Source organism: Pseudophryne corroboree, chromosome 2, assembly GCF_028390025.1.
Source record: "Pseudophryne corroboree isolate aPseCor3 chromosome 2, aPseCor3.hap2, whole genome shotgun sequence".
Lineage (NCBI taxonomy): Eukaryota > Metazoa > Chordata > Amphibia > Anura > Myobatrachidae > Pseudophryne > Pseudophryne corroboree.
This window is the reverse complement of record NC_086445.1, coordinates 855,941,064-855,956,822: the sequence shown is the minus strand read 5'-3', so window position 1 is coordinate 855,956,822 and position 15,759 is coordinate 855,941,064. Positions and strand designations below refer to the sequence as shown.

The 15,759-nt window shown below is 46.5% G+C and overlaps 1 protein-coding gene across 5 annotated transcripts in view; it reads left to right on the top strand.

The window, feature by feature from the left end:
* The window catches only part of SPATA22 (spermatogenesis associated 22), a 576,361-nt gene that overhangs the window by 187,866 nt on the left and 372,736 nt on the right, over positions 1-15,759 (top strand). For all 5 annotated transcript variants that reach the window (XM_063955812.1, XM_063955813.1, XM_063955814.1 and 2 more), the window contains one exon: positions 3,381-3,717. In XM_063955812.1, the coding sequence (XP_063811882.1) occupies positions 3,381-3,717 (337 nt within the window). The remainder of the gene's footprint in view (positions 1-3,380; positions 3,718-15,759) is intronic.

Sequence of the window (15,759 nt, the reverse complement as noted above, 5' to 3'; positions counted from 1 at the left end):
CCCCCGGCTCCGGGACTCGTCGTGCCTGGTGCAGGGGGGATTATTAGTGCAGCAGATGTCAGATGGGTCGAGAAATGGGCCAGATAGAGGGCTATATAATAATTTCGGCCCAGGTACCAGGAGCTAGTCACAGGCACGTCTTTCTAGCTTGCCTGCCAGGCCACGCCCCCCTATCTAGACGATTTTTAAAGACCACACCTGGATCCCCAGATAGCAATCTGTATGTCTTAGTGTCCGCTAATTGTCTTAATACTTCAGTGTTATAATCTGTAGTGTTTAATACAACAACCGCTCCCCCCTTATCAGTGGGTCTCACAGTAATGTTTGGATTGTTCTTCATCTCATATAATGCCCTCCTTTCCACCGCAGAGAGATTATGTCTAATCTTTTTTTGCTTAGCTAAAGATTCCTTAATATCAGAGTCAAGCATTCTGGTAAAGGTCTTTATAATTGAATTGTGTGATATGGGATCATAAATACTTTTATTTTTTGAATGGTTTAACAATCCCAGTACTGGGCATCACTTTCTCAAATTTCTCAGCAAGTCTCAATTTCCTGCCCACTTTAAACCTATCCACAGACCATTCAAAGTCATTAAACTTAGGAGTGGGTATGAAACTCAAACCTTTAGACAATACACTCATTTCTGCTGTTGAAAGCAAAATCTACCCATATCACAATTTCTGAGGGTTCTTAGAAATAACTCAGATAAAGATGTGGCTGGTAAACAATTGGAGGAGATGAAAGTGAGATTTGAGGCAAGGGGCTATGACAAACAGACCATCAGTAGATGCCTGAGTAAGGCTAAGAATATTCATGAGGGAGCCTCACATAGAAAATGCAAGGAGGACAATCCTTTTGTTATCTCCACCACCTTCAATACGGCTGGTCCAGCGATTCGGAAAGCAGTCAAAAGACTATGGCCAGTAGTGAGAACGGATCCGGTTCTTATAAAAAAAATTACCTGATAAACCACTACAGGTTGAGTATCCCATATCCACATATTCCGAAATACGGAATATTCCAAAATACGGACTTTTTTGAGTGAGAGTGAGATAGTGAAACCTTTGTTTTCTGATGGTTCAATGTACACAAACTTTGTTTAATGCACAGAGTTATTAAATATATTGTATTAAATGACCTTCAGGCTTTGTGTATAAGGTGTATATGAAACAAAAATGAATTGTGTGAATGTTCACACACTTTGTTTAATGCACAAAGTTATTAAAAATGTTGGCTAAAATTACCTTCAGGCTGTTTGTATATGAGACATAAATGCATTCTGTGCTTAGACTTGGGTCTCATCACCATGATATCTCATTATGGTATGCAATTATTCCAAAATACGGAAAAATCTGATATCCAAAATACTTCTGGTCTCAAGCATTTTGGATAAGGGATACTCAACCCTGTATTAAGCTTCAGACGTGTTCACAATCTGAAGGATATCCTAATGCAGCCTGACAGACCAGTACCACAGGCTTCTGATATGTGGCTGATGCCTAAGAAGCTAGGATGCTTCAGGTGTATAAACTGCACCACCTGTCGAAGTATGACTACTGGTCAATTTTTCCATCATCCGCATACAGGAGCAAAGATATCTATACGCCATAGATTGAGTTGCACCTCTGATTATGTGGTGTATACCCTGACATGCACATGCTCCTTGGTATATGTTGGAAAGACTATTTGTCCATTCCGTGAAAGAATGGCCAATCACCGACTCTCTATCAGAAATGCCATAACAAGTGGCAACTCAGACAAACTGGTGGCCAGGCACTTCTGTGAAGCACGACACTCCTTGGCGTCTCTGAGGAGTATGTTGATTGATAGAGTGGAGATGCCCAGGAGAGGTGGGGATCGGGCAAAACTACTACTGAAACGTGAAGCAGCGTGGATCCATAGACTGGATACAATACGACCTCGTGGCCTCAATGATGCAATACACTACAGTTTTTTCCTGGAATGACAGCCCTGCTATGGCTCCATGGTTGTTTTTGTATAATATTTTTTCCATTTTTCTTTCTTTTTTCTTATTTTGATCCTGTCGTCGGTTATCATTTTTTCTATACGATGCTCTGAAACTGAAACCTTGTGATGTGAAATAGGATCCTACTATACATACGGGGGATCCCTGGCGAATCATGTTTTTTAGTGATTTGCATGGGACCCACTATGTATGTAGGTGGGATCGAATATGGTTAAAAGCTGCTACATGATGGAATTTATAATGATACCCACTATAGGTTATTCCCCCCTGTAATACACTTACTCCCTTTGCAGCCCTAGTTGGAGATGTGTATATACTCGTGTTTCTTCCAAATATTTATAACTTGATCAGGCTGATCTATATTATAATGTGTTGCCAATAGTATATTAGTAATGTAATATGAATATATGCAACTTTAAGATGAATCTTTTGTATGGGTAGTGGCTTTATGCGTCCCATGGACCAGATACTTGGTCTATGGCTGAACGCATTTAGACTTGATGTACTTGTTGCTAGGCATCGCTGTGTGGCGCCGATCACGTGACCTGCGGCTGGAGTGGTGATCTCCTTTGTGTTAATGCAGAAGTTGCGTTCCACGGACCGGAAGTACGGCCGGCGGTGGAACGCACGCCATATATACTAATCTTCACTGCATAATATGTGGCCGGCCCCCTTGTGTATAGCGCCGATCACGTGACCCGCGGCTAGAATGGTAATATCCTACATGTTAATGAGGAGGCTGCGTTCAACGGACCGGAAGTATGGCCGGCGGTGGAACGCACGCCGCATATACTGATCTTTACTGCACAAATGTTTGTTGGCTGCAAGGGTGGGTAAGTGAATGATTGCCAAGAAAGGGGTGGAATAAAATAGTGACCTCTTGGTTTTAATATGTGTCTATTGTATGTAATTGTTTATGTGGGGTGTGGGGGAGTTGCTTTGATTAATTGGAGGGAGGGACCTATATGGGTATATAGGTAACACTAGTTCATTGCACTGGTATCTTGACAAAGGTCAGAATTGTGACCGAAACGTCGACATACACTATATGCTGATGGTCTGAATAAATTGCCTTGATCTATTTGAAGACTGGTGAGTGCTCCCTTAATTTGGAAATATATTGGAGTGAGATTTCTCCCTCATTGGAAGCCACCCCAACATTTTCTTCATAAGCAAACGTGAGTGTGGACCCTCTATGGATATATATATATATATATATATATATATATATATTGTGTGTGTGTGTGTGTGTATCAAGGAACGAAATAGTTACACAGCAAAATAGAGCTCTAATAAATTTGCAAAATGTAGATACTGTATACATCTTAAACAGTTGAGATTACAATATGCTGGTATCACATGTCGAAGTAAACTCACTTTAATGTTACAGGTCTGCAGATAAGAAAATCAACACTTGGCCTGAAGGTGAAAATGTTTTTTACAGCACCAGTAAGGATATAAATTTGGGACCTAAGAGATATTATGGACAAATGCAAATGTTGGAAAATGGAAAAGGACAGGTCATTAATGATAAATATGTTCCACAAGTTCAACTTCCAATACAGCTTTCACAACAGACCTCTATTTCCTCTAGAATGTTGTTGCATTATTCTTCTGCAATGCCATCTGGAAAAAAAGATTACACACCTTCATATTACTTTAAAAATAGTGCTCTTTTGAATAAAGATAATGCATTTGCTGATATGCCAGAGGAAGAAATGGTACAGGTAAAAACTTTTCTTATTAAGCAACGTTAGTTTCATATATATATATATATATATATATATATATATATATATATATAGCAGAAATAGGCGGCACTCAGGACGACTTGTAAGAATCACACAGACCCCAGAGTAGAACTCTACTCTGGGGGTCCGTGTGATTCTTACAAGTCGTCCTGAGTGCCGCCTATTTCTGCTATGTGTGGTGATTGACCGTTTGTGGCCTAATACACCTGGAAGGCACCGGATGCAATATTCCTGCTTAAGTACAGAGGGGAGTGCTGGCTTCACTTTTGCTGATATATATATAATATTTCTCTAACGTCCTAGATGATGCTGGGGACTCCGTAAGGACCATGGGGATAGACGGACTCCTCAGGAGACATGGGCACTTTAAGAAAGACTTTGACTCTGGGTGTGCACTGGCTCCTCCCTCTATGCCCCTCCTCCAGACCTCAGTTTGATACTGTGCCCAGTGGAGACTGGGTGCATTTCAGGAGCTCTCCTAAGTTTCCTGTAAAGAAAGCATTTTAGTTAGGTTTTTTATGTTCAGGTAGCCTGCTGGCAACAGACTCCCTGCATCGAGGGACTGAGGGGAGAGAAACAGACCCACTTCTCTGAGTTTCAGGGCTCTGTTTCTAAGGCTACGTTCTCCTCGCAGAGCCGGAAGATTGAAGCCGGGTGAGTATTGAGGAAAAGAACATCAGAGGCGGCAGAAGACACCTTGATCTTCATAGAGGTAACGCACAGCACTGCAGCTGTGCGCCATTGCTCCCATTCACCTCACACACCTCGGTCACTGTAAGGGTGCAGGGAGCGGGGGGGGCGCCCTGGGCAGCAATATAAACCTCTCCTGTGGCATATATATATATATATATATATATATGTACAGCTGGGCACTGTACATGTATATAAACAGCCCCCGCCATATTATTGAGAAATTTGAGCGGGACAGAAGCCCGCCGCCAAGGGGGCGGGGCTTCTCTCAGCACTCACCAGCGCCATTTTTCTCCACAGCACCGCTGAGAGGAAGCTCCCCGGACTTTCCCCTGCTTAACACACGGTGAAAGAAGGGTTTTAAAGTAGAGGAGGGGGTACATAATTGGCGCATATACATAACAAAAGTGCTACTGGGTAAACATACTGTGTTTTTTCCTGGGTCATATAGCGCTGGGGTGTGTGCTGGCATACTCTCTCTCTGTCTCTCCAAAGGGCCTTGTGGGGAACCGGTCTTCAGAAAAGGGCTTCCCTGTGTGTGTGTGTGTGTGTGTGTGTGGTGTGTCGGTACGCGTGTGTCGACATGTCTGAGATTGAAGGTTCATCTAAGGAGTATATGAATGTTAGGTCTCCGTCGGCAGTGCCGACACCTGACTGGATGGATATGTGGAATGTTTTAAGTGCTAATGTTAATTTATTGCACAAAAGATTAGACAAAGCTGAAGCTGGGGTACAGTCAGGGAGTCAACCCATGCCTGTCCCAATGTCGCCTGGACCTTCGGGGTCTCAGAAGCGCCCACTATCCCAATTACTTGACACAGATACCGACACGGATTCAGACTCCAGTGTTGACTACGATGATGCAAAATTTCAGCCAAAGGTGGCTAAATGTATTCGATATATGATTATCGCAATAAAAGATGTTTTGCATATCACTGAGGAACCCCCTGTCCCTAACACGAGGGTACACATGTATAAGGGAAAGAAACCTGAGGTCATTTTTCCCTCATCACATGAGCTGAACGTATTATGTGAAAAAGCGTGGGAAACTCCAGACAAAAAACTGCAGATTCCCAAAATGATTCTAATAGCTTATCATTTCCCGTCGCAGGACAGAATCCGGTGGGAATCCTCCCCTAGGGTAGACAAAGCTTTGACGCGCTTATCAAAAAAGATAGCGCTTCTATCCCAAGATACGCCTACCCTCAAGGATCCTGCTGACCGCAAGCAGGAGGTTACCTTGAAGTCCATTTACACACATTCTGGTACGTTACTCAGACCGGCTATTGCGTCGGCCTGGGTTTATAGTGCTGTAGCAGCATGGACAGATTCCTTAGCGGATATTGAGACCCTTGATAAGGATACCATTTTAATGACCCTAGGGCATATAAAAGATGCTGTCTTATATATGAGGGATGCTCAAAGAGACATTAGTTTACTGGGTTCCAGGATAAACGCTATGTCTATTTCTGCTAGGCGTGTCTTATGGACCCGACAGTGGTCAAATGATGCCGACTCTAAGAGACATATGGAGTTGTTGCCTTACAAGGGTGAGGAATTGTTTGGAGAGGGCCTCTCGGACCTTGTCTCTACGGCTACGGCAGGTAAATCGGATTTTTTGCCATATATACCCTCACAATCTAAGAAAGCGCCTCATTATCAAATGCAGTCCTTTCGTTCCAATAAAAGCAAGAGAGTACGTGGATCGTCCTTTTTTGCCAGAGGTAAGGGCAGAGGGAAAAAGCTGCACAAGACAATTAGTTCCCAGGAACAGAAGTCCTCTCCGGCCTCTGCAAAATCCACCGCATGACGCTGGGGCTCCCCTGAGGGAGTCCGCCCCAGTGGGGGCACGTCTTCGACTGTTCAGCCACATCTGGGGTCACTCACAGGTGGATCCCTGGGCAATAGAAATTGTTTCCCAGGGTTACAAGCTGGAATTCGAAGAGGTGCCTCCTCGACGGTTTTTCAAATCGGCCCTACCGACTTCCCCCCTGGAAAGGGAGATAGTGTTACATGCGATTCGCAAATTGTGTCTTCAACAAGTGGTGGTAGAGGTTCCCCTGCTTCAAAGAGGGAAGGGGTACTACTCAACTCTGTTTGTGGTCCCGAAACCGGACCGTTCGGTCAGACCCATTTTGAATTTAAAATCCCTGAACCTTTACTTAAAACGGTTCAAGTTCAAGATGGAATCGCTCAGAGCGGTCATCGCCAGCCTGGAAGGGGGAGATTTTATGGTATCTCTGTTCCCATATATCCTCCTCATCGGGCGTACCTGAGATTTGCGGTACAGGATTGTCATTACCAATTTCAGACGTTGCCACTAGGGCTTTCCACGGCCCCGAGAATTTTCACCAAGGTAATGGCGGAAATGATGGTGCTCCTGCGCAAACAGGGTGTCACAATTATCCCGTACTTGGATGATCTCCTTATAAAAGCGAGATCACGGGAGAAGTTGCTGAACAGCGTATCACTTTCACTGACTGTGTTACAGCGACACGGCTGGATTATCAATATTCCAAAGTCGCAGCTGAATCCTACAACTCGTCTGCCCTTCTTGGGCATGATTCTGGACACAGACCAGAAGAGGGTTTTTCTTCCGACAGAAAAAGCGCAGGAACTCATGACTAGTTATGAACCTGTTGAAGCCAAAACAAGTGTCAATACATCAGTGCACTCAAGTCCTGGGAAAAATGGTGGCGACATACGAAGCCATTCCCTACGGCAGATTCCATGCAAGGACCTTCCAATGGGACCTATTGGACAAATGGTCTGGGTCACATCTGCAAATGCATCAGCTGATCACCCTGTCCCCCAGGGCCAGAGTATCTCTCCTATGGTGGCTGAAAAGTGCTCACCTTCTAGAGGGCCACAGGTTCGGCATTCAGGACTGGATCCTGGTGACCACGGACGTGAGCCTCCGAGGTTGGGGAGCAGTCACACAGGGAAGAAATTGCTAAGGCCTTTGGTCAAGTCAAGAGACTTGTCTTCATATCAACATCCTGGAACTAAGGGCCATATACAACACCCTACGTCAAGCGGAGATCTTACTTCGCAATCGACCAGTTCTGATCCAGTCAGACAACGTCACCGCAGTAGCTCATGAATACTGCCAAGGCGGCACAAGGAGCAGAGTGGCAATGGTGGAAGCCACCAGAATTCTTTGCTGGGCGGAGAATCATGTAAGCGGTCTGTCAGCAGTGTTCATTCCGGGAGTGGACAACTGGGAAGCAGACTTCCTCAGCAGACACGACCTGCATCCGGGAGAGTGGGGACTTCATCAAGAAGTCTTCGCGCAGATTGTGAATCGGTGGGGACTGCCCCAAATAGACATGATGGCGTCCCGTCTCAACAAAAAGCTACAAAGGTATTGCGCAAGGTCAAGAGACCCTCAGGCGGTAGCTGTGGACGCCCTAGTGACACTGTGGGTGTTCCAGTCGGTCTATGTGTTTCCTCCTCTTCCTCTCATACCCAAGGTGTTGAGGATAATAAGAAAAAGAGGAGTGAGAACAATACTCATTGTTCCGGATTGGCCACGAAGGACCTGGTATCCAGATCTGCAGTAAATGCTCACAGAAGATCCGTGGCCTCATCCTCTAAGGCAGGACCTGTTACAACAAGGTCCCTGTCTGTTCCAAGACTTACCGCGGCTGCGTTTGACGGCATGGTGGTTGAACGCGGGATCCTAGCGGAAAAGGGTATTCCGGATGATGTTATTCCTACGCTAATAAAGGCTAGGAAGGACGTGACATCTAAACATTATCACCGAATATGGCGAAAATATGTTTCTTGGTGTGAGGCCAGGAATGCTCCTACGGAAGAATTCCATCTAAGCCGTTTTCTTCACTTCTTACAAACTGGAGTGAATTTGGGCCTAAAATTAGGCTCCATTAAAGTTCAGATTTTGGCCTTATCCATTTTCTTTCAAAAGGAATTGGCCTCTTTACCTGAACTACAGACTTTTGTGAAGGGAGTGCTGCATATTCAGCCTCCTTTTGTACCTCCGGTGGCGCCTTGGGACCTTAACGTGGTGTTAGGTTTCCTTAAGTCACATTGGTTTGAACCACTTAAAACAGTGGAGTTGAAATATCTCACTTGGAAGGTGGTCATGTTGTTAGCCTTGGCTTCGGCTAGGCGAGTTTCGGAATTGGCGGCTTTATCACATAAAAGCCCCTATCTGGTTTTCCATATGGATAGAGCGGAATTGCGGAACCGTCCTCAATTCCTACCTAAGGTGGTCTCATCCTTCCATATGAACCAACCTATTGTCGTGCCTGTGGCTACACGTGACTTGGAGGATTCAGAGTCCCTGGATGTGGTCAGGGCTTTGAAAATTTACGTGGCCAGAACGGCTGGGATCAGAAAAGCAGAAGGACTGTTTGTCCTGTATGCAGCCAGCAAGGTTGGCGGCCCTGCTTCAAAGCAGACTATTGCTCGCTGGATCTGTAACACGATTTAGCAGGCGCATTCTACGGCAGGATTGCTGTTACCAAAATCGGTTAAGGCCCATTCCACTAGGAAAGTAGGCTCGTCTTGGGCGGCTGCCCGAGGGGTCTCGGCACTACAGCTGTGTCGAGCTGCTACTTGGTCGGGGTCAAACACCTTTGCAAAGTTCTATAAGTTTGATACCCTGGCTGAGGAGGACCTCCTGTTTGCTCAATCGGTGCTGCAGAGTCATCCGCACTCTCCCGCCCATTTGGGAGCTTTGGTATAATCCCCATGGTCCTTACGGAGTCCCCAGCATCCTCTAGGACGTTAGAGAAAATAAGATTTTAAACCTACCGGTAAATCTTTTTCTCGTAGTCCATAGAGGATGCTGGGTACCCGTCCCAAGTGCGGACTACTTCTGCAAGCCTTGTATATAGTTATTGCTTACATAAGGGTGATGTTATAGTTTCATCGGTTTTGGACTGATGATATGTTGTTTTTTCATGCTGTTAACTAGATAGTATATCACAAGTTATACGGTGTGATTGGTGTGGCTGGTATGAATCTTGCCCTTGGATTAACAAAAATCCTTTCCTCGTACTGTCCGTCTCCTCTGGGCACAGTTTCTCTAACTGAGGTCTGGAGGAGGGGCATAGAGGGAGGAGCCAGTGTACACCCAGAGTCAAAGTCTTTCTTAAAGTGCCCATGTCTCCTGCGGAGCCCGTCTATCCCCATGGTCCTTACGGAGTCCCCAGCATCCTCTACGGACTACGAGAAAAAGATTTACCGGTAGGTTTAAAATCTTATTTTCTCTTACATCCTAGAGGATGCTGGGGACTCCTCAATGATCATGGGGAATAGACTGGCTCCGCAGGAGACATGGGCACTAAAAAGAACTTTAGATATGGGTGTGCACTGGCAACTCCCTCTATGCCCCTACTCCAAACCTCAGTTTGATACTATGCCCAGAGGAGACTGGGTGCATTACAGGGAGCTCTCCTGAGTTTTCCTGAAAAAGTATTTTGTTAGGTTTTTTATTTTCAGGGAGCCTGCTGGCAACAGGCTCCCTGCAACGAGGGACTGAGGGGAGAGAAGCAGACCTACTTCAATGCTAGGCTCTGCTTCTTAGGCTACTGGACACCATTAGCTCCAGAGGGAGTCGGAACGCAGGTCTCTCCCTGGAGTTCGTCCCGGAGCCGCGCCGCTGTCCTCCTCACAGAGCCGGAAGATAGAAACCAGGTGAGTATGAGAAGATAGAAGACATCAGTGGCGGCAGAAGACTTTAGATCTTCACTGAGGTAACGCGCAGCTGTAACGCTGCGCGCAATTGCTCCCACATAACACACACACGGCAGGCGCTGTAAGGGTGCAAGGCGCAGGGGGGGCGCCCTGGGCAGCAATTTAAACCTCTGGTCTGGCAAAAACAGTACATATATAGGCTCTGCACTGTATATTTGAGATCCCCCGCCAGTTTTTAAATGCTGAGGGGGCGGAGCTTGATCCTCAGCACTCACCAGCACCATTTTCTCCACAGCACACCGCTGAGAAGCTGGCTCCCCGGACTTTCCCCTGCTGAACACGGTGACAGTGGGTTTTAAAGAAGGGGGGGGGGGGCACATAATTTGGCGCAGTGATATATTTATATGAAATAAAAGCGCTATCTGGGTATATTTTTGTCCAGGGTCATTGGCGCTGGGTGTGTGCTGGCATACTCTCTCTCTGGGGTTTATTTACTAAGATTCGTAATTTCCGAAAAAAGGTCAAAGTTCAATCACGAATGACATCGACAGTGTAAAACTGCAACTTTTTGAATGGATTACGACTAATTTACTAAGCTGTCGTATTCGTGTTTTTCTTTGCTTCCGATGTCGATGTCATTCGTGTTTTTTTACCTAATTTAACGGCAGTGATTAGCAAAACACTGCCGTTTTTTTTTACAATCAATCTCGGACGGATTTGTGTGATCCGTGCTGGGGTTTTTTTTTTTTTTTTTTTTAAAGTAAACAATGTAATTTTTTTTAAAAAAATGCGTGGGGTCCCCCCTCCTAAGCATAACCAGCCTCGGGCTCTTTGAGCCGATCCTGGTTGCAGAAATATGTTGAAAAAAATGACAGGGGTTCCCCCATATTTAAGCAACCAGCATCGGGCTCTGCGCCTGGTCCTGGTCCCAAAAATACGGGGGACAAAAAGAGTAGGGGTCCCCCGTATTTTTAAAACCAGCACCGGGCTCCACTAGCTGGACAGATAATGCCACAGCCGGGGGTCACTTTTATATAGTGCCCTGCGGCCGTGGCATCAAAAATCCAACTAGTCACCCCTGGCCGGGGTACCCTGGGGGAGTGGGGACCCCCTCAATCAAGGGGTCCCCCCCCCCCAGCCACCCAAGGGCCAGGGGTGAAGCCCGAGGCTGTCCCCCCCCATCCAATGGGCTGCGGATGGGAGGGCTGATAGCCTTTGTTGTAAAATAAAAGATATTGTTTTTAGTAGCAGTACTACAAGTCCCAGCAAGCCTCCCCCGCATGCTGGTACTTGGAGAACCACAAGTACCAGCATGCGGCGGAAAAACTGGCCCGCTGGTACCTGTAGTACTATTACTAAAAAAATACCCAAAAAAACACAAGACACACACACCGTGAAAGTATAATTTTATTAAATACATACACACACACATACATACTTACCTTATGTAACCCACGCAGGTCGGTCCTCTTCTCCAGTAGAATCCAAGGGGTACCTGTTGAAAAAATTATACTCACGAGATCCAGTGGTCCAGGCTCCTCGGCAAATCCAGGGTTAATCCACGTACTTGAATAAAATAAAAAAAACGCTGTCACGACCACGAACTGAAAGGTGACCCATGTTTGCACATGGGTCACCTTGCCCCGAATGCCAGAAAGCCACTTTGCCTTCTGGCTAAGTGGGTTTCTTCAGCCAATCAGGGAGTGCCACGTTGTAGCACTCTCCTGATCAGCTGTGTGCTCCTGTCTTCACTGACAGGCAGCACACGGCAGTGTTACAATGTAGCGCCTATGCGCTACATTGTAACCAATGATGGGAACTTTCTGCCCTGCGGTTGACCTAAAGTGACGTCACCGCTGAGCAGAAAGTTCCCATCATTGGTTACAATGGAGCGCATAGGCGCTACATTGTAACACTGCCGCGTGCTGCCTGTCAGTGAGGACAGCAGCACACAGCTGATCAGGAGAGTGCTACAACGTGGCACTCCCTGATTGGCTGAAGAAACCCACTTAGCCAGAAGGCAAAGTGGCTTTCTGGCATTCGGGGCAAGGTGACCCATGTGCAAACATGGGTCACCTTTCAGTTCGTGGTCGTGACAGCGTTTTTTTATTTTATTCAAGTACGTGGATTAACCCTGGATTTGCCGAGGAGCCTGGACCACTGGATCTCGTGAGTATAATTTTTTCAACAGGTACCCCTTGGATTCTACTGGACAAGAGGACCGACCTGCGTGGGAACTTAAGGTAAGTATGTATGTATGTGTGTATGTAATAAAATTATACTTTCACGGTGTGTGTGTCTTGTGTTTTTTTGGGTATTTTTTTAGTAATAGTACTACAGGTACCAGCGGGCCAGTTTTTCCGCCGCATGCTGGTACTTGTGGTTCTCCAAGTACCAGCATGCGGGGGAGGCTTGCTGGGACTTGTAGTACTGCTACTAAAAACAATATCTTTTATTTTTCAACAAAGGCTATCAGCCCTCCCATCCGCAGCCCATTGGATGGGGGGGGGCAGCCTCGGGCTTCACCCCTGGCCCTTGGGTGGCTGGGGGGGGGGGACCCCTTGATTGAAGGGGTCCTCACTCCCCCAGGGTACCCCGGCCAGGGGTGACTAGTTGGATTTTTGATGCCACGGCCGCAGGGCGCAGTATAAAAGTGACCCCCGGCTGTGGCATTATCTGTCCAGCTAGTGGAGCCCGGTGCTGGTTTTAAAAATACGGGGGACCCCTACTCTTTTTGTCCCCCGTATTTTTGGGACCAGGACCAGGCGCAGAGCCCGATGCTGGTTGCTTAAATATGGGGGAACCCCTGTCATTTTTTTCAACATATTTCTGCAACCAGGATCGGCTCAAAGAGCCCGAGGCTGGTTATGCTTAGGAGGGGGGACCCCACGCAATTTTTTTTAACAACAAAAAACACTTTCCCACCCCTTCCCATTGATATACATGCACGGATCTCATGGATCCCTGCATGCATCTCAAATCACGAATAAAAAAAGCAGGTCTGTTTTTTTTTAGGACTTTTTTGCGAATTGTAATTTTTCACGGCAGTGTTTTGTGTTTTTTTGCTTAGTAAATGACCGAGATTCGTATCTAAACAGGCGTAATTTGACCGATGGTGTATTCATTCGTAATTTTTTACCTGAACTAGCAAAAAATTACGAATGCCCTCATCACTGCCGTGATTAGTGTTTAGTAAATGACCGAGATTGACCGAGATGACACTTTGATGAAAAAACGGCATCTCGGTCAAAATCGGGAGCTTAGTAAATATACCCCTCTGTCTCTCCAAAGGGCCTTGTGGGGGAACTGTCTCCAATTAGAGAATTCCCTGAGTGTGTGGGGTGTCGGTACGCGTGTGTCGGCATGTCTGAAGCGGAAGGCTCTTCTAGGGAGGAGGTGGAGCAAATGTGTGGTGTCTCCGTCGGCAACGCCGACACGTGCCTGGTTGGATATGTGGAATGTTTTAAATGCATATGTAAATTTTTTGCACAAAAGGTTGGACAAAGCCGAGTCCAGGGAATGTACAGGGAGTCAATCCCTGCCTTTCACTATGTCGCAGGGGCCTTCGGGGTCTCAAAAGCGCCCACTATCCCAAATAGTAGACACTGATACCGACACGGATTCTGACTCCAGTGTTTACTACGATGATGCAAAGTTGCAGCCAAAGTTGGCTAAAAGTATTCATTATATGATTATTGCAATAAAGGAGGTGTTGCATATCACGGATGAACCCTCTGTCCCTGACACGAGGGTGCGCATGTATAAGGAAAAGAAACCTGAGGTAACCTTTCATCTCATAAGCTGAACGAATTATTTGAAAAGGCTTGGGAATCTCCAGACAAAAAAACTGCAGATTCCCAAAAGGATTCTTATGGCGTATCCTTTCCCGACTACGGACAGGATACTGTGGGAGTCCTCACCACGGGCTGACAAAGCGTTGACACGCTTATCCAAAAAGGTAGCGCTGCCATCTCAAGATACGGCAACCCTCAAGAATCCTGCTGATCGCAGGCAGGAGACTACCTTGAGTCTGTTTACACACATACTGGTACCTTACTCAGACCGGCGATAGCATCGGCTTGGGTTTGTAGCGCTGTAGCAGCGTGGACAGATACCTTATCTGCTGATTTAGATACGCTGGATAAGGAAACAGTTTTATTGACCCTGGGTCATATTAAAGATGCTGTCTTATATATGAGAGATGCTCAGAGAGACGTTGGCTTACTGGGTTACAGAGCCAACGCTATGGCGATTTCTGCTAGACGAGCCCTATGGACCCGACAATGGACGGGTGATGCCAACTTGAAGAGGCATATGGAGGTTTTACCTTATAAGGGTGAGGAATTGTTTGGGGAAGGTCTCACGGACCTAGTTTCCACAGCTACGGCAAGTAAATCAACTTTTTTGCCTTATGTTTCCTCACAGCCTAAGAAAACGCCACATTATCAGATGCAGTCCTTTCGGTCGCATAAAACCAAGAGAGTGCGGGGATCTTCCTTTCTTGCCAGAGGTAAGGGCAAGGGGAAAAAGCTGCCAACCACAACTAGTTCCCAGGAGCGGAAGTCCTCCCCGGCCTCTACAAAATCCACCGCATGATGCTGGGGCTCCGCTGAGGGAGTCCGCCCCAGTGGGGGCACGTCTTCGACTTTTCAGCCACGTCTGGGTTCATTCACAGGTGGATCCCTGGGCAATAGAAATTGTTTCCCAAGGTTACAAGCTGGAATTTGAAGAGGTGCCTCCTCGCCGGTTTTTCAAATCGGCCCTACCGGCTTCTCCCCCAGAGAGGGAGATAGTTTTAAATGCAATTCAAAAATTGTGTCTTCAACAAGTGGTGGTCAAAGTCCCCCTGCTTCAGCAGGGGATGGGGTATTACTCAATCCTATTTGTAGTCCCGAAACCGGACGGTCCGGTCAGACCCATTTTGAATTTAAAATCCTTAAACCTATACTTAAAAAGGTTCAAGTTCAAGATGGAATCGCTCAGAGCGGTCATTGCCACCCTGGAAGGGGGGGGATTATATAGTGTCCCTGGACATAAAGGATGCGTACCTTCATATCCCCATATATGCGCCTCATCAGGCGTTCCTGAGATTTGCTGTACAGGATTGTCATTACCAATTTCAGACGTTGCCGTTTGGGCTTTCCACAGCCCCGAGGATTTTCACCAAGGTAATGGCGGAAATGATTGTGCTCCTGCGCAAACAGGGTGTCACAATTATCCCGTACTTGGACGATCTCCTCATAAAAGCGAGATCAAGAGAACAGTTGCTGAACAGCGTATCACTTTGCCTGAGGGTGTTGCAACAGCACGGCTGGATTCTCAATATCCCGAAGTCACAGTTGGTTCCAACGACTTGTTTGCCTTTCTTAAGCATTATTCTGGATACAGACCAGAAGAGGGTTTATCTTCTGATGGAAAAGGCCCAGGAACTCATGAATTTAGTCAGGGACCTATTGAAGCCAAAAAGGGTGTCTGTGCATCACTGCACTCGAGTTCTGGGAAAGATCGTGGCGTCTTACGAGGCCATTCCATTCGGCAGGTTCCATGCGAGACCTTTTCAATGGGACCTTCTGGACAAGTGGTCCGGGTCACATCTACAGATTCATCGGATGATCACCCTGTCCCCCAGGGCCAGGGTATCTCTCCTGTGGTGGCTGCAGAGTG